Consider the following 19,754-nt stretch of genomic DNA (forward strand, 5'->3'; position numbering starts at 1 on the left):
TCTATCCCGGGGCCGAAGCCGGCGCCCGCCTTCTCGGGGAATTCTCCGGAGGGGGAGTGCGAGGGAACCACGGTGACTGCCTGCTAGCTCACGGCTGGCGCGCACACGCACACGCCCAACTTTGCCAAGCCGTCGGCGCCCCCCGGGCTCCCCCGCGCCCCCTGCGGCTCAACACGCTCGGAAACCTGTATCTCTCCTGGTCTGAGATAAGGTTCCCTCCACTCTCACACCTTCGCGTGTAGGGGAGGAGAGGGCGGAGTGAGGCAGAGAAGGGGGTTAACGCTACTGACTCCCTGGCCAGCCTTTCTCAAACACTCTACGCCCGCAGGGGCGCCCGCGCCAGCCACGCCGCACCAGGTCCCCCAGACCTGCTGGTGACGACAGACCGAGGAGGAGGAGGAAAAGGCAGGGCGAAGAACCGGGAGCCCCGGAGCCCAGGCGACCGACAGTTCCATCGACTGACCGTCATTATCAGCACTTTTATTACTAAAGGACTGGGTGGGGAGGTTGGGGGGGGTGTGCAACAGAGCTGGCCAGCCCCAATCCACTCTGGAACGACCCTAAATTAGAGCCAGAGAGAAAGATTCTCCACGGATACCTTTTGAGTGGACGTGCTCCAGACACACACCCGGACCCCGTGGTCCCGCCGAAGCTGCAGTGTTGGGGGTATTTTAAACGGTTCTTATTTGGGAGGAGGCGTGATTTCCACGTTCGAGCGTCTTCGCTCCCCACCCCCTCTCGGCACCAGCCAGTGCGCGCCACCACCTGAGCCTGGCGAGAGCCGGGACGCACGCAGTCTTCAGCCTGCTCCTTTCTGCCTCTGGGGAGACTCGGCTCTGAGCGGGTCCGCCCGACGCCCGCCCCCTCCCCCCTCCGGAGAACTCTTTACTTTTTGTTTGGAAAATCGGGGCCATTTCTTTATTTATCTCTGGGTCTTCCCGGAGGAGGGCAAAGAAGGGGAGAGCTAGCTCAGCGGGCCGGGCCGGGGGAGGGGAGCGCGGGGAGGGGAGGGGACTGGGTGTAGCCTGGAATTCTCCGTCCTCGTGTTCCTAGGCTGGCGCGCAGAGTCTCCTGGCTATAACGCCGTCGCCGCTCCCCGCGCCACCCCGTCGTTGGCCTTGGGGGTCGGGTGAGTGGGGTCATGACGAGCCGCGGGGGCTGCCCCGGGCCCAGCCAGCGCTGAGGGGGGACGCGGCCGAGCGGCGCGGAGCCCCCCGGGCGGGGAGGCGGCGGGGGGTGGGGAGGGCGCACGCGGTAGGGCGGAGTGGGGGCGGCGCAGAGGCCGCCAAGCTGGGGGGCTCTCCGGGAGGGCGCGGCCGCGGGCAGGAGGGCGTGTCTCCGGCCCGAGGGGACCCTCCCGAGGCGTGGCGCGGGACTCCCCGATGGTGGTGCCGCGGCTCCGGGAGAGCTCAGGGTCTCGCCTCCGCCGCCGCCGCCGTCGCCGCCGCCGCGGGCGCCACTGCCGCCGCCGCCGCCGCCGCCGCCGCCGCCCGAACCCGCGCCGAGCGTGCGCCTCGCCCTCCTCCCGCGCCCGCTCTGCTCTAGGATGCTGCGGCAGGTTCTGCACAGGGGCTTGAGGACGTGTTTCTCCCGGCTCGGCCACTTCATTGCCAGTCACCCTGTCTTCTTCGCCTCGGCGCCGGTGCTCATCTCCATCCTGCTCGGCGCCAGCTTCAGCCGCTACCAGGTCGAGGAGAGCGTGGAGCACCTGCTGGCGCCCCAGCACAGCCTGGCCAAGATCGAGCGCAACCTCGTTAACAGCCTCTTCCCGGTCAACCGCTCCAAGCACCGTCTCTACTCGGACCTGCAGACCCCCGGGCGCTACGGCCGGGTCATCGTCACCTCCTTCCAGAAAGCCAACATGCTGGACCAGCATCACACCGACCTGATCTTAAAGGTGAGAGGGGGGCGGGTGCGGGTAGACTCCGCCAGCGCCGCGGCCGCGGTCGGGCTGGCTCTGCGCTGGGGTCCCGGCTGAGAGCGCCACCTCTCCTAGCCCAGGCAGCTGCCGCAGGGGCTCTCCTGCACCGCGCGCCCCAGGGCGGCCGACTGGAGCCTCCCAGCCTCCTAGACAGGGAGCGTCGGGGTCCGGGTCCAGCCCTGCCCGCGTCGCCTCTGCTGCCACCCCGCAGCTGCTGCAACAGTTGGGGCGGCGGCGGCCACAGTGCTGTGGTCGGTGCGCTTGTTTTGGTCGCAGTGGGCTTGGGGGTGGGGAGGCTTTGGGGTAACTGGGCCAGGAAGGAGCAGAATGAGAGAAGACATTCTGGAAAGTCCTACTAGAGAACAAAATACTATGCTTGGAGAGGATTCCGAGATACCCCTCCCTGTCCTGTTTTGTTTCTCCCTTTTTCTGGCCCCCCGGAGTGTTTGGGGAAAGGTTGTTGGTGGGGGAGGTTGGGAAAGGACAAAAGAATGTGAGGCGGAGGGGTGAGGAAAATGCCTCCCACCCACCCAGAAAGAAGTGTGGTCTCTGGCGAGAACAGGGGGCTGCCGTGCTGCTCTCTTCTCTGGAGCGAGGTAGCCATCTCTATCTTCTAGGGTATGAAATTATGTTTGTAATTCGCAGTTACTTCGTCTTTCACCGTAGCTCCTCAAGAAATGCCAAAACTTTGGGAAAAGAAGGAACCGATCAATCCACTTTTATTTGGGTGCATCTGAGCGTGGGGGTGAGGGGCAAAGCCAGAAGGGTGAGAACAGAAGCCGGGCTGTGTGGCCCCGAGAAGAGCACAGGAAACCGAGCAGCTGGTTAGAGGGTGACACTCGCAGAAACCGGTTGTGCCATCAGCTTGAGGTGGGAATTTGATGTGGAAAGTGAGGTTAATGGTGGTAACTTTCAGGAAGTTCCTAAGAAAAGCCGAGGAGTGAGGACTAGAGATGGAAAAGTGGAGACCTCAGGAGAGAAAAGTAAAAATAGGTGAGAATGTTCTATCTGAATCCCTGATGGGGATTGTGGGGCTTGTTTACTTCAGGTTCTCCTTTGGGGAGGGCAGACAAGAACCAGTCCCAGCTGGGACTCTGGTGCAGAGGGATGGAAGGTGATGGTTTTGTGTGAGTCTCTAGTCCCGATCTGGTACTACAGGCTGGTTAGATTTCTAGTCTACTTATCCCAAGGGGGAGTCTGCTGGGAAACCTGGGGAACTCTTTCCTCTTCTTTTCCTCTACAGGTAATAGTTTGTCCCTAGAGACAAGCTAATTTTCATCCATTATTTCCCTACGTCTGTTTGTTGACATGTTATCAATCAGCAATTAGTAATGAGGGGAATCTGACTAGGGGCTCAATGGAATTAGGATCTTCCCACACTGAGTAGCTCATGATATTTTTAATGGCACACAAATCACACAGTTACTCATCAGAGAACCTTAATAACATTAATCCCGAGATGTTTGTTTTTCTCATGATTAGACTTCCAGCATCAAAGTGTTTTTTTTTTTTTTCTCTCAATACTTTAGTGACTATATTTTGGGACACAGATAAATACTGCTCCAAAAGCTTTCCCAAGAAAACACGTAGTAGATTCATCATGGGCACAAGGAAACTATAATTTAACCAGTTCTGACAGTTGGAAATGCCCCATCTTTTGATTGATGATCTACTAAATGATATTTCTCTTTTTGTGTTTTTTTAAGGTGATGTTTCCATTGGCTTTTTTCCCCCCCTCACAAACCATCACACCACTGTGACAGGCAGTCACCAGTTACAGTCACTCTCAAGGTTAATGAGACATCAACAAGCGCATCAGATCTCTTTTCAGCTGGATTACTTCTTCCCTATTTGATTTTGATCAGTTCAGGACAGAAAACAGTGTGATAGGAGAAGGATGAGACTGGAGAGAGGGAGGCTTGTCTTTGCCTCCATATCTAAAGGGCAACTTTAAAGGACAATGGTCAAATCAGTGGATTGTTTTAAGAAGTGGGATGGTTTTTCATCTTCTAGGTGTCTGAGTAAAGTCAAAACCAAGCCTAATAGTGGTCCGAACTTATTTCTAGCTGATGACTCTCTGGTCAAGTGAGTTCATACAGCTTATAAAAACCCAGACTTACGAAACCAAGGGAATTAATTGTCTTCAATTTTAAATTATATATTTAATTTTTTCTTTCTGCATCCAGCCCCTACTTTTGGTAGGTATGGAGCCAGGGGACAGGAAGATGGACCTTCATTAGTCATGGTAATGTAAAGTGTGGGAGTGAGCACTTATTTTTTTAAATTTTTTTCCATTTAGAGACATGATGACTTGTCCTTTACAAAAGGTGTCAGGAGTGAAAGAATCACTATTATTGTCGTTACTAGTGTTATTCTGATACTTCGTTACTGGCATCAAGGATAGCATTGACAGTTAACACTACACAACACCGAATGGTCCCTGCTGGTTTTATGGCGTCACATTTGAAATGAAGTGAAGTGGACAGATCATAAGCAGGTCTGAGGCTTTTTCAGACTCCAGTACAAAACTGAGGAGGTGACTTGTAGGATGGTGTAGGGTGTTGCTTCAAGCATGAAGAGTAGCCCCATTCTCTCCTCTTAATGTTTTGGGATTGTACCTGTGCAGTGAGGAGATCCTTCTTGCGATATTGGTCCCACTATTTGCTGACAAAAAAAAAAAAAACAGACTGGGAGGGAGTGATGACAGAAAACGAAAAGCCAGGTTGACATTTTTAAATGTAATTGAGAGTATTACAGAAAAATATCTGTGTTTGAAAATCCAGCTGATCTGGTTTGGAGAAGCTTTCTCGAATTTGCGCAAGTGATATGATTACCATACTCTGACCACTATAGTTGACCCCGCACTTTGAGGCATGACAGTGAGGCACACTGTGAGGCATGACTCCCCCTAGCATCGGTTTCCCCTGAGGGCTACAGGGCAAAGATGCAATATTAGGCAAAAGTGGGTAGGACCTGGTGGTGCTGATAAGGGCTCATGCAGTAATTTCTGAACCTCTTTAAATAAATGCTGCTCTTCAAACGTCTTCCTTTTCCTAGAAAATTAAATTTAGCTGATTATATCTTTTAACAGAAAATCTATGATGTTCATCTCAAAGCAAATTTCAAAGTAGGGCCTCACAAGCTTTTACAGATACGTTTCTTTGCGATCACCTAAAATGAAGTGTAAGTAGGTCCCTTTGATAACTGATGCAGGCTGTTAACAAAACAATTCTTGATTTATTCCAGAATCATCTCTGTAAAGTGAAGAATCAGTATAGCCCAGTACTTATGATAATGACATCATCTTTATAGGACTTTATAGGTTATAAACATACAGTATGTTTAAATACAGCAAATTAGGAAAAATGCTATATCCCGTTTTACATATGAGAAAACTACTTCTTAGAAGTTAAGTGACTTGTCCATGGGAAAAAAAACAAGGCTAGAACCAGGACTGGACTGGACCCAGGGTTTTGGACTCCAAGCCCAGTGTTCTTTTCATTATAATTTACTTTCATATGATACACTACTTGAATGATTTAAAATATACATTTTTGTTATCCAAATGAAGTATAGTTGAACAAAGTTTTATATCCCATCCCATCCAGTTGTTCTAATAGTGGTAATTGGATCATAAGAATATTTTTCTTGACTGATTCTGTCTACTGTCAATTAAAATCCACATACAGAAACTCCAAATACCCAAAGTAAAGCATAAGATATTTATAATTAATAATATACAAGAATAAAAACAAGATTTTATTGGAAAAAAAATCTCTGGATGATTGAATGTAGCTGCTTCCTGATTGAGTGCTGCTCATTGGCAGGGTCCAGGTTGATTGAACTTTAGTTCCTTATGCAGTCCCTGGCACGTAGTAGCTACTCAATAAATACTTGTTGAATAGACCTCCCTAGTTTACTCAGACATTTATGTGATGAGTTAAGGAAGATTCCATAAAAACGAATTGGAAATGTATTTGCATAGTGAGATTTTTATTTTTACAACTTTACAGACAGTTTCTAGGATTCTTTGTTTGCAAGATATCATTCTTCCCTCCTTGATAACCTCTGTAGTCATATCAAAGCATATTTCAGTTTGAAAATTGGGTAGGGGCATTCATTGCCTTTGTACAAAGTCCTCTTCTTCAGGGGAAACTCAGAATGGTTTATTCCAAACCACGGGAAGGACGCATTGTCACTTAGCAAACATTCTTCCATTTACTAGGAGATCTCATTTCTTTCAAATATCAAGTTTCTGTTTTATTTAAACCTTTTATGTTTAAATACATTAAATAGAATTAAGTTGCAGACAAGATTAACAAAATCTAACTTGAAGTTATTTACTTCAGACTTTCCAAGAAGGGCAGCATAACTGCTAGCTCAGGGTCACAAAGACTGGGTAGCTAGATCAAGATCATAGTTTTTCCAAATACTGTCTCCACACTTTCAATCATTATGGGAATCACCATCATCTCTTCCTCTACAATCTAAGGATCAGCAAATTTCAGCCTATTTTTGAATGTAGATTGACTTTTTACAGTTTTGAAAGATTATAAACACAGCAAAACAAAAACCAAGAAGGCTATATAGCAGAGACTGTGGCTCACAAAGCCTGAGAGATTTGCTCTCTTTACGTTAAAGGTTCCTATGTTGTATTCTAAAATTTCATTACTAGAGCACTTTCAAGAAGTTAATACTGTTAACCTGTATGGCAGTAGTTCTCAACTGGGGCTGACTGTGCACACACCCAGGGGACATCTGGCAATGTCTGGAGACATTTTTGGTTGTCACAACTTGGGGAAGGGGCTTGTGCTACTGGCACCTAGTGAGTAGAGGCCAGGTTTGCGGCTAAACATCCTGGATGCACAGCATAGCCCCCACAACAAAAAAGTATCCAACCCCAAATGTTAATAGTGCCAAGGTGGAGAAACTCTCTGCCTTGCATGTTTCTTTTGTTTTTTAAAGATTCTTTTTTGCTACATTGATTATATAAAATGAAAAAATGTCAAAGAAAAGTTCATAGAACTCTGGGGACAAGTATTATGACCTCTGAAGTGATGCTCTCTTGGGCAGTTGAGCAGAGACCAGATTTTCCAGATTTTCCCCAAAATGCAGTTCCCTCGCTCTCTTCGATACTCTGTCCCTTCAGGTCTAAATCCCACCTGCTGTAGAAGAGCCCAAGAAACTGAATACAGTATAACTGCTTGAATGACAAAGTGGCTAAGTTGACACTGGCCTTTGAGACTTGTCAGTTACTAGAGTGCCCATTATTGGCATGCCTTAAGCATCAGTCGGTAGCAGTTGCCCACTTAGGTTGGGCTTCTTCTCACTGTGTAAGACCCCACTGTGAGCAGTGACCTAATGAGGCAGAAGGCAGTGCTTTGTTGCCTATTCCAGCCTCTGCTTTTCCAAGTATAAAATGACAATAGAAGAGCTTGCATCTAAGAAACACGGAATCAAAGAACCTTGGGTTTAGAAGGCACCTTAAAGGTCATCTCCACAAAGGCTGATGCTAGAATCTTCTCTTAGCATCTCAGGGTGCTTTGTTTGGTGACAGGTACTATGAAGCCTTGGGCAGTGCAGTCCCTTCTGGTGAGTTATCCAAGTGGCAGATACTCTTAGAAAAGATTGAGCCTGGGCCTGAAAGGGCAGCATTTGTGCATTTGCTGGGTCAATTGACTTTTACTCTTTATTTTTGTACTAGGGGAAAATTAAGGAGAGACTGAGATAGGTTTTCATTCTCCTTTCATTTCATAGGTAGTGTATCCAAATAATCTGAGCACAATCTCATCCTAGGGTTGTCTGACTTTTTTTTTTTTTGAGATGGAGTCTCTCTCTGTTGCCCAGGCTGGAGCGCAGTGGCGCAATCTCAGCTCATTGCACGCTCCGCCTCCCGGGTTCACGCCATTCTCCTGCCTCAGCCTCCCGAGTAGCTGGGACTACAGGCACCCACCAATACGCCCAGCTAATTTTTTGTATTTTTAGTAGACACGGAGTTTCACCGTGTTAGCCAGGATGGTCTCGATCTCCTGACCTCGTGATCTGCCTGCCTCGGCCTCCCAAAGTGCTGGGATTACAGGCGTGAGCCACCGTGCTCGGCCATGTCTGACTTTTAAGTACCTTTCATTTGTGTGATTAGTATGTCAAATGCCCTCTTGTCTCATTGAGATTTGGGGAGCAATCTTTCAATTCTCCATTTAGGTACACATTTGAGACAAACTTTGGTTAAACTGAAATTTAGATATAAAGCCCCAGTGGGAGAGGAAGCCCACCTTTGTAATGACTCATGACATCTTGATAGATGCCATATTAGAGTTAGAGAAGGATGATTATATTTTAAATGGCCACAAAAACTGTGCCACTCAGGATTCACCAGACCTATAAACCTCACAGGACAGTCAAACACTGAACTGGTGACTCCTTGTAAATATGAGAAGGAGGAATAAGCTAACAGAAGTTATTTGTTTTCTACCTGAGTGGTTCCAGTCCCTTGGCACAAGAGACAGGGAAATGTGAGATGCTGGTGAGCTGATCAACTTTGACTTTGTGAGATGTGCCATCTGGTACCTGATTTCGGGGCTCAGTGTGAGCCCCAAGTGATACTTGAGATAGGCTTAAAGCAGACCTTTGAAGTCACCTGCTTGATAGCACATCACAGCAAGCAGGCCTGTCTGCAGCACTGCCTGTGTCTCTGCCACATACCCGGAAGGCCACAGAACTACCAAGGAATCCTGCCAGACTGATTTAATGACCAGCAGGGGAGGTGAGTAATCTCTAACCTTTAAAAAGGAAATCAACACCAGTTGTTATTTCTTACGGGAAGCCCTGAATAATATGTTGTGCTTGCAACTTCTGAGTTCATATTTTGAACAAAAGGAGGCAGTGAGGACATAGAAAAAGCTCTTTTTATCTTCTTGCTCTCTAAGAAATCCTCTTGAGAATATTGTTTCTGCTATTTTGAAAGATCCCCATTGTTAGGTCTTCCACTTTAGGTTTAATTCATAGGCTTCAAGTACAGTTAAGATGATTTATTTAAGTGCAGTCAGGTATCTTGGGAGGTGATATCAGAAAAGGCTGATAGGGGAGTGGGGAAGTAAAACAGTGAGTAGCAGGAAGCCAATCAAGAGAGTATTATTAAGCAAGTGTCTACTGTGGGCAACTGGGGCTCAGTCTCACTAGGGAATTCTGGGAGACACTGTAGAATGTGTTGGAGAAATCTCAATTGTGGATAAAGAAGCTGAATATTTTTTCCCCAACTCCAGCCATCATCGGTTAATTCAACTGCATTTAGGAGCATTAAGTTTCTGGCATTTTCATATGCTGTGTTTCTCTATATAATTTTTTTTTTTAAGAGAATTGGGTACAGAGCTACAGGTGTTTGTAGCAAGCAACCTTAGCATGGAGAAGTGAGTGTGAGCTGAGACTATATGGGTGGGACCCTGAGAGCATCTGCCCTAAGGGTCTTATATTCATCTAGAGTTATACATCTAGAGATTTAGGGCCCTGTTTCTAGGGAATGGATATTCATCCCTTTACTCAACAAGATGGCTATGACCCTGTCTCTTTAAAGCTTACAGTTAAGAATCATCCAGCATAGCTATTTAGTTATTCTCAAGTTTGACAAGTGCCAGTGGATGCTGGTAAAGATGATTCCAAACAGGGCCTAGACACCAACAGGATGTGTGGTTTTAGATGCCAAACCTCCACATTTGAGAGGCACATATTCATTCTCACCTTTATGAATACAGAAGTCTGCAGACCCCATCTTCACACATTTACTTCTCTTGTTCTCCCTAAAAGTGCCCTCCCTCTTCTCTTTAAGGACCAGTTCACATGCCTCTCACTTCATGAGGCTTTCTCAGATTCATGGCTTCTTCTCACCCTTAAATCTATTGGGCTTTCATTCTTATCCACATTCTTTAATGCGGAGCTGTAGACTCTTATGTAATTTGCTGTATTGTCATGTGATAGTTTCTCTTAAGCAAGATAACGAACTCTTCAGGGGCAGGAACAATGTCTGAAACTGCCACATCTCTCCTAGAGCCTAGCATAATGTGGAGTGTGCAGCAGGTGCTTCATAAATTGTTACTGGTTGATAGCTTATAAGACGGAAAATGTGCTCTCCCTCCCTATTGATTTATTTTGGTCAAATATAATTTTACCTGGTAGCATGACCATGTGATTTCTTTTGCTCTATATTCATTTTTCATCCTTGACAAATCTTGGTTTCAAACTTGTCAATAAGCAATAAGCATCCATTCTGTTTCCAGATCTGCTGCCATTTATATAAGGAGAAATTCTTTGAAAACCAAATATCTGACGACCTTCTCTGGTCCAAGTACAGTTTGGGAGGGTATAAACTTGACCTCAGTCCCCATTCAGTGGTCCATTTCCATGTGGGAGGGTGGAGCCCTGTGCAGTTCCCAGTGAGCAACCTGGAAATCGGGTCCCCACACTACACATTCCCTTATTTACTTGAAGAAAAGTCTCAAAACATTGGCCACACCCATACTCAAATGTAAATAGGACACACACTTAAAAGAAAAAAAATCAAGGACAAGTGGTTTTTCTGACCATAGCACCAGTGTTCAAGAGATCACCATTCTGGGGCCGGGCGCGGTGGCTCAAGCCCGTAATCCCAGCACTTTGGGAGGCCGAGATGGGTGGATCACGAGGTCAGGAGATCGAGACCATCCTGGCTAACACGGTGAAACCCCGTCTCTACTAAAAAAAATACAAAAAACTAGCCGGGCGAGGTGGCGGGCGCCTGTAGTTCCAGCTACTCGGGAGGCTGAGGCAGGAGAATGGCGTGAACCTGGGAGGCAGAGCTTGCAGTGAGCTGAGATCTGGCCACTGCACTCCAGCCTGGGCGACAGAGCGAGACTCTGTCTCAAAAAAAAAAAAAAAAAAAAAAGAGATCACCATTCTGATGTTGCTCATTCCCACTCTCCTTAAAAATTAGCCCAGAGTAACATAAAGAATTGTTCTAAAAGACAAACTCAAAGAAAATGATACTGGTACAAAATCAGCACATTTCTGTGAGTTTAATGGAAACACTAGAACTGCTAATTTTTCAGCGTGGAAGATACAGATTCCTTTACCCATTCTTCCATGAGGCTCTCCTGCTGTGACTAAAACCATGGCTTTGTCAATTCTTTCTAATTGTCTCAAGAAAAAAAATGCATCTCTGCTATAGAGCTGTCATTATAAATGCTCAAGAACATTTTGTGATATTTATACCTTAATTGTGTGAGGGTTGAGTTGTTGGATTTTGTTTTCGTTCTTGTGGTATAGGCAAGTAGTCATACTGAGTAAAGATTGTTTCATTGCTCTCAGACTTTTTAACATGCATACACATCACCTAGGCATCTTGCTAAAATACAGACTAATTCAGAGGGTCTGGGGTGGGACCTGCAAGTCTGCATTTCTAACAAGATCTGAGGTGATGTTGATGCTACAGATCAGCAGAACACACTTTGAGTAGCAAGGCTCAAATTTAACTGTTGTAAACAGAAAACTGGATTTAGAATCAGGAAAGCCAGGCTCAAGTCCCACTTCTCCTAAGTATGTATCTTTGGGCAAGTCACCTAACCTCCCTGAGAAACAGGTTCCTTATTTGCACTGGGTGTAATAGCATCTCCTTCACCCACTTAAGGTAAAGACAGAATGAGATAAAGTATGTGAAGGCACTGTGTAACCATAGCCTTCTGTAAGGTGTGTTATCATTATTACTATTTACTTTGAAAATGACTGCTATTTCCTCACATGTGCCAGCTCTTTCAAAGCCATTATTGCCTGTTGAGTAAATACACATGTAGCCACTTTTTTTATTTGATCCAACAGGCAATAATGGGTGCTCAATCTACATTCAATACTCATATTGCCAATTTGTTGGTCTTTAATGACTCCATCTGAGTCATTACAGACAATTGGATTCATCCTACTGCTGAGCATGCAGCTCCTCTTCCTGCAGAAAGTTCTTAGGCAGGCAGAGCTGCAGATGGGGATGGGTGCATTGCATTCCAGCACACCAACGTGGTTTCTCTGGGCTCAGAACCTCCTCTTCATGCCTGATGGGGCTTTGCACACAAAAAAAGCCTTTACTTCCTGCCCAGGGAAGTGCCTTTTGAATTAAAATTTCTGAGAGGCTGCCTGCTCTGGTTTCAGGGCTCTTCTCACCACATCTCACAGCACAGCATGCCAGAGAGGGATTCTCCAGTAATTTAGGTGAGAACGTTGATCATTCTCCTCTCTTACTGAATTTACATGACTACAGTGTTTCCCTGGGAAATCTTGTCCACATAAGTAGACCTGCAAGCTCTTCACAGGGAAGAGTGTCATCAGAATTGCCAGAGATCAGGAGCGCCAGGCAAAGTGATAATTGTAAAGCCCTTTGAAACTGGAATGTTGCAAAATTTTGCTGACTGTGAATTTTGATCATTTAGTTCAGTGTGCTTCCCCACCTACCCCTTTAGAAAATTTCTTTTTATAGGATCCTAAAAGAAATTCACAATTATTCAGGCTCCACATCAAATCCACCAAAGAAGATTCCTCTGCCTATCTGGTTCTCTATCCCTAATCTCTTCAAACAAAATTAACCTCTGTGTAAGTGAGGGTTAGCAGTACTTCTCAAACGTTGTGCTTCTAAATTCCCTGGGAATTTCAACATGCAGATTCTGATTCAGTAGGTCTGAGGCAGTAGCCCTGACATTCTGCACTTCCAGCAAGCACCCAGGGATGTTGATGCTACTGGTCTGCAGACCACACTTTGAGTAGAGCAGTGGATTAGTGGATCTAAGGAACCCTGCTGAACCTTTGTATATCCTGACTACTCAGTTCAATTTAATTGCCTCTATAAGCTAAAGTAGTGGCTCTCCAACTTGAGCAGATAGCCATTGGAGAACTTGTTCAAAACAGATTGTGGTCTCCACCCCACAGAGTTTCTGAGTCAGTAGGTCTGGGGTGGAGTCTGAGAGTTTGCATTTATAACAGGTTCACAAGGTGATGCTGTTCTTGCTGGTCCAGGGACCACACTTTCAGAACCACTGCTATAAAGTATCCTAGAAATTAGCTACCAGGACTGCTTCCAAACATGCAGTCTCTCTCTGTGGAATCTGGCCAATAAGATACAAGCAGGATGAAAAAGTTGTTTGCTCAGCACTTAATTCTGAATGATGCTGTAATAGGTCTTCTACAAAGGGTATTACATAAATCTGAATATTTGAAGTTTGCACTGTAAGGCAAGCATGTTGAACATAGGGCCATACTCCACTGCCTGTCTCCTAGTGTTGGAGTTCAGGAGAAAGGGGCTGAGTAGAGGAAAGGACACCCTGAGATGGAGGAAGAGAGATACACCTCCCCCTCAGTACACACACACCATGGGTGGTGTTGCTACCATCTCCACATATGGGATTGCCAAAGCTTTCACTCTTCCAAAGACTTCCCATACGGGGTCATCTGCCATTTGTCTTTTCCGGAACTTTCTTTAAAGCAAACCAGATGGTATAGCAGGCACAAATAGGAGCTACATGCTGCATTTCTGAGACAGGGTCCTAGTACCGTGGTTCTGTTAAAGAAAAAGTTACTCAGAACCCTTGGTAAAGAATGGTAAGGCAGAGTTTATTCAGCAGGAGCCACTGACATAGTATAGAGACTACTGCAGTGGGGTGTTGCAGTAGGGGAGAGATCCGACCCACTCTGAATATGACAAGGAAGAGTGGGAATTTATAGCCAAGGAGCAGGGTGGGATCAGTGGATAGAACATTATTAAAAGGAAACATCACGGGGAAGGGGCAGATTCTGGCTAAACCAATCTGACAGGATTCTTGCTGAAAGCTGGCCAGGATGATCAGATATCATCTGAGAGATGGTCAGAGATAAAGAATTTGGTCAGATATCTAGAATGATCAGATACAAAGGGTGGGGGATTATGGTTAAATGGATTTAGCAGAAGTTTTGCTAAAATTGGATGATGTAAAGACAGAAAAGGAAATCTGAATGCTGAGGGTTAGTTGAGAAGAAGGTTCAGAGGAGCCAGACTAGAGTTTGGTAAAGGAGAGTCGTTGTCGGTTGTCAGAGGTGAGGTGTCCACAGGGAGGGCCCTGGCAGCTAATATTCAGTGTCAATTACTCTTTGATGTCAAGTGCTGTCAGAGAGAGGTGACAGTTGCAACCAAAATTCAGTGGATACCAGTTTGGGCAGAGTGGAAAAAGCGTTGCTTTAGACCCCAAAGTTTTGTGTTTGAGGTTGTGAACTATTAATGTGTCCTTGATCAAGTCACTTAACCTCTCTGGGAGGTCTCAATCTCTTCATCCATACAATGGGATCAGCAATATTATCATTGTGAAATCTACCCAGTGTTCTCCATTAACAAATGCTTACTCTCCAGGAGAATGGACTTGCCAGAGCACGATTCTGAAACTTTATCCTAGGTTCTTTCCCATTTCAGCCCCCTTCAGCCTTTCTGCCTTATCTAAGAGTTGGTGGGGGGAGAGTCAACAGGGGTCAGGGATTCAAATAAATCAATTTGAAGCACTACAGCCAGGGAAGGGAATGGAAGACAGGAAAAAACTATACCACTAGAGAAATACTTGTGAAGGTCACAGGTCTACTAAACGACTGAGATTTCATTGGAAGATTATATAGCAATTTCCCCTTACCACACTTTACTACCACATCAGCAGAGCTCCAGTTTAATAATAGTGGATTACAGCTGAAAGAACAAAAAGACACAGACCCTTTCTGAGGAGAAGTATGTGGGGAAATCCAACGTCAACAAAGACAAAAACAAGGACAGTAGAGAAAATTAAAGCTTCTGGTACCTATAGCTACAACAAACATTAAATACATTCTGATCCCTAGATTAACATAAATCTTCCTTGTAAAGTCCTATTATCTTAGTTCCTATTAACTGATATAACATGTCTAGCCTTGAAGAAAAAATTAGAAGGCAAGCCAAAATAAAATGCATATAGTCTGAAGAGACAAAGGAAACATCAAAACCAGACTCAGATATGGGAATTTAAATTCAATACCAGACAGAGAATTTAAAGTAACTATGATGGCCAGGCAAGGTGGCTCATGCCTATAATCCTGGCACTTTGGGAAGCCGAGGTGGAAGGATAGCTTGAGGCCAGGAGTTCATAACCAGCCTGGGCAACATAGCAAGACCCCGTCTCTCCAAAAAAAATTTAAAAATATTAACAGGGCATCGTGGTACATGCCTGTAGTCCTAGATTCTTGGGAAGCTGAGACAGGAGGGTCATTTGAGACCAGGAGTTCAAGGCTGCAGTGAGCTTTGATCACGCCACTATACTCCAGCCTGGGTAACAGAGTGAGATCCTGTCTCAAAAAAATAAAGTAACAATGATTAATATGTTAAGGGCTTTAGTGGAAAAAGTAGACAACAAGACCACATGGGTAGTGTAAGCAGAGAAATGGAAACTCTCAGGATGAATCAAAAGGAAATGCTAGAGATAAACACTGTAACAGAAATGAAGAAAGGCTTTGATGAACTCATCAGTAGCCTTAACTGCCAAGGAAAGAATCAGTGAGCTTGAATATAGGGCAATAGAAACGTCACAGACCAAAACACAAAGAGTTAAAAGAGGAAAAAAAACCCAAACGGAACATCTAAAAATTGTGAGACAGTGTTATCAAAATATATGACATACACATAATTGGAATACCAGAAGAAGAATGAAGCAGAAGACTTTTGAAGTAACAATGGCCAAACACTTTCCAAAATTAAAGACACCAAACCACAGATCCAGGTAGCTCAAAGAACACCAAGACAGATAAGTACTCATAAAACCACACTTAGGTGTATCATAATCAAACTACAGAAAACCAAAAACAAAGAGGAAATCTTGAAAGACGCCAGAGTTGGGGGGACACCTTATATATAGAGGAATAGACGATAAGAATTACATTAGAGTTATCAGAGAAAAAAATTGCAAGGAGAGAATGAAGATAAATAGTTAAAGGGTTAAAAGGAAAAAAAAATCAACCTAAAATCCAATATCCAGCAAAATTATGCTTCAAAGTGAAGGAGATACAAAGACTTGCTCAGACAGAAACAGTGAATTCATCGCCAGCAGTCTTGTCCCACAAAAAGTGTTATAAGAAGTTGTTCAAGAAAAAGGAAAATTATATAGGTCAGAAACTCAGATCTATATAAAAAAGAGTATTAGAGAAGGAATAAATGAAGCTGAAGTAAAATATTTTTATTTTTCTTACTCTTAATTGATCTGAAACAACTTCATTTAAATCAATAATAGTAACAATATATTGGATGATTATAACATGGATAAGTGAAATGAATGGCAGCCATGTCACAAAGCATGTGAGGGAGGAATTGGGAATACCCTGTTATAACTGCACCACATATAAACCAGTATTATTTAAAGGTGAACTTAAATTAGGTATAAATGTGTATTGTAAGTGCTATGGCAACCACTAAATTTTTTTTTAAAGAAGTAAAATTGATATACTAACAGAGGAGATAAAGTGCTCAATTAAAACCAGAGAAGGCAGAAAAAGAGGAGGTAAAAAAAAAAAAAAAAGAACAAATGCCAAAAAAAAAAAACCACACAAAACACAAAACAGAGAACAGTTACCACCATGGTAGATATAATAGATACTAATTCTATCAATAATCACTTTAAGTGTGAATGGTATAAATATGCCAAGTAAAAGATGATGACTGTCAAAGTGGATAATGAAAAAAAGAGACCTAACTCTATATTGTCTATAAGAAACCCACTTTAAATATAAAGAGTCATACAGTTAAAAGTAAAGGGATGGAGAAAGATATACCATGCTAATACTGCTAACCAAGAGAAAGCTAGAGTAGCTATGTTCATTTCAGATGAAGCTAACATCAGAACAAGAACAATTATCAGGAATAAAGAGAGGTATTACCTAATTATAAAGAGATCAATCCTCCAAGAAGATACAACAATCCTAAATATGTATGTACTTAACAACAGAGCATCAAAATACATGAGGCAGGAACTGATAGAGCTGAAAGGAGAAATACACAAATCCATTATTATAGTTGGAGACTTCAGCATTCCTCTGTCAGTAATTGATTAAAAAAAAAAACAGGCAGAAAATAAGTAAGGATATAGATGATCAAGACAGAGTAAGGGACAGCATGTCTACTACTCTGGGAAGATTCATGATCCAACTCTAATAAGGGTACCTGTTGCAGAGTGGAGGGGTTAAATTAGAGAATCAAGACACTGGAGATAGGGAGACGCCTTTTGTGCACCCAAGGAGCTGTTGTAAGTCTGCAGGCAGAAGGCTTGGAATAGAAGAGCTGTAGAAAGAGAAGAAAGGACATAGATCAGACCACCATTTCCCAAAATGTGTTCTAGGAAAGCTCCCTTTAGTGCTGTTAAAAAAAAAAAAAAAAGAGCTCTGTGGCCAAATAACTTTGGCAAACAATAGATGTGGTACCCCCAAATCAGATCCTCATATTGCATGCACATTATCATAGTAAAGGCTCTAAAAAGTTCCTCTGTAAAGAAACCTATTTAAGTCTGTCCAGTTTGGCATTTCTCAAATCTATTTGATATGAATATTTTTTACTTTTTTGGTGGCCCCTATCAACATCCCAAGAATCTAATGTGCTTCAGAACATACACTAAAAATACCAGCCCAAAGATTGGGAGATAGAATTAATAAGACTTGAAGATCATTGGCTCTGGGAGTCATCAAAGGGAAAAGGGTGACGTTGGCTTAGAAGTTTCCCAGCTGGGTGAGTAGAAAGAGGATGATACTGTGTTAACCATTACAGGAAACAGGTGGAAGAACAAATTTGGAGAAAAGGATTCAGCTGTTGTATATATGCCAGTTGAAATACTCCCATAGCATTTATTTGCAAATCTTCAGGAGGCAGATGGAAATTAAGATCTGGAGTTTGAAGAAAAGGTGAAGTGTTGATGTGAACTGGTGATTGGTCTGTGTAAAGGTGACAAGTCAAACCATGGAGGTGGAATTCATTGCCTGCGAAGAATATATTCTGTTATAACAAGATCAGAAGTGCCAAGGACCATCTTCAGTAACATCAAATTTACAAATAGGCAAAGGTAGAGAAGTCAGATAGAAGAATACTGAGAAAACTAGGTCGAAAGATAGCAGGAGAGGAAAGAGTTGAGTCATGTATTCGTTATGGGAGAAAGAAAGGGTTTCAGTCAAACTACAAATATTTACTGAGTACCTTTGTTTGCCGGGCATATAGTAGAGGATGCAGCAGTGAAGAAAGCATGCTCATGCCTTACCAGAGCCTACTGGAGTCCCATGAAATTATGGATTCCATTTTCATGGGACTCCAGTAGGCTCTGTCTACTTTTCCTATCCTGATTCAAATGGGATGTCAGTATGACAACTCCTATGATTTGCCATGAATGGGAAACCAAGTGCCATCTTCAAAATTTCAGGTCTTAAATCTATAGGAGGAAGCCAACATCATTTTGGAGCCATGAATATTGTCCAAACTCCATCTGTTGCTCAGAATGGAATTTCGGGGGAATCATTGGACAGTATGGCTCAGCAGACTCCTGTAGGTAATGCTACTGTATCCTCAGTTGACTCACTATGTCCACACAAAAGATGTTGGACAACTTATACAATTTTACTTCATCGTTTGCTGTCTCTCAGGCCCAGATGACACCAAGCCTATATGAAATGTTCATTCTGGAAAATGTGTTTCTGAAATGGTATGAAAACTTTCAAAGATGACTAGCACAGAACCCTCTCTTTTGGAAAATATAATTTGAATAAAATAATTTTTAATGGATTCTGAAATTTGCCATGTTTTGAAGATAACTGACTCCATTCAAAAGTATGAAGTCAAAGAATCATGAAACCTAGGTTTAAAAACTTAGTGACTGAAGCTTAATTAAAATCTTTATTAAAAATTAAAAACATTGAAAAATGAAAAAAATGCTTAACCATCTCAAGATATTTTTAAGTACTCCCTTGACTTTTTATTATTGACTTAACTGTGTGCCTCTGCTCAGAGTTTAAGGAAATGAAAATTTAAAAAGTAGCCATTGAATTTATCTTCTTAGAAGTCATTGTTGAGTTTTGGTTGAGTGCTAGGATAGAATCTAGACTGTAGTGGTTTGAGAAGTGAGTGGGAGGTGAGAAAATAAAGTTAGCAAGCACAAATCACTCTTTGAGGTATAGTTGGAGACATCAAATGTAAAGGGTTTATTAAAGAAGGGGAGGTGTGGCAGAAGGTGGAAAGGATATGGGGTTAATGAGGCGTTTTTTAAAATATGGGAGAGACATGAACATATTTTAAGGCCCATGGGAAAGAATTAGTAGAGTTTGAGGACATGGGAGAAGAAGGAATAAACTGTACTAGAAAGAAGGAAAGGAATCGTTTGTAGGGACATGGATGCAGCTGGAAACCATCATTCTCAGCAAACTATCACAAGAACAGAAAACCAAACACCGCATGTTTTCACTCATAGGTGGGAACTGAACAATGAGATCACTTGGACTCGGGAAGGGGAACATCACACACCGGGGCCTATCACGGGGAGGGGGGAGGGGGGAGGGATTGCATTGGGAGTAACACCTGATGTAAATGACGAGTTGATGGGTGCTGATGAGTTGATGGGTGCAGCACACCAACATGGCACAAGTATACATATGTAACAAACCTGCACGTTATGCACATATACCCTAGAACTTAAAGTATAATAATAATAATTTTAAAAAATTAAAAAAAAAAAAAGAAGGAAAGGAAAAACAAAACCCAGTGAAAGCAATTGAACTTAAAGAGAGAGACAGAGCCATGGCCTTGATTTTCACAGGA

General features: G+C 43.6%; 1 protein-coding gene across 1 annotated transcript in view; it reads left to right on the plus strand.

The window, feature by feature from the left end:
• The first annotated feature begins 1,544 nt into the window (after positions 1 to 1,544).
• The window catches only part of PTCHD1 (patched domain containing 1), a 61,082-nt gene continuing 42,872 nt past the window's right edge, over positions 1,545 to 19,754 (plus strand). Inside the window, exon 1 of the mRNA XM_025372935.1 lies at positions 1,545 to 1,897. Coding sequence (XP_025228720.1) covers positions 1,547 to 1,897 — 351 coding nt within the window. The 5' untranslated portion in view covers positions 1,545 to 1,546. The remainder of the gene's footprint in view (positions 1,898 to 19,754) is intronic.

The sequence above is a fragment of the Theropithecus gelada genome, chromosome X (assembly GCF_003255815.1).
Source record: "Theropithecus gelada isolate Dixy chromosome X, Tgel_1.0, whole genome shotgun sequence".
Classification (NCBI taxonomy): Eukaryota; Metazoa; Chordata; class Mammalia; order Primates; family Cercopithecidae; genus Theropithecus; species Theropithecus gelada.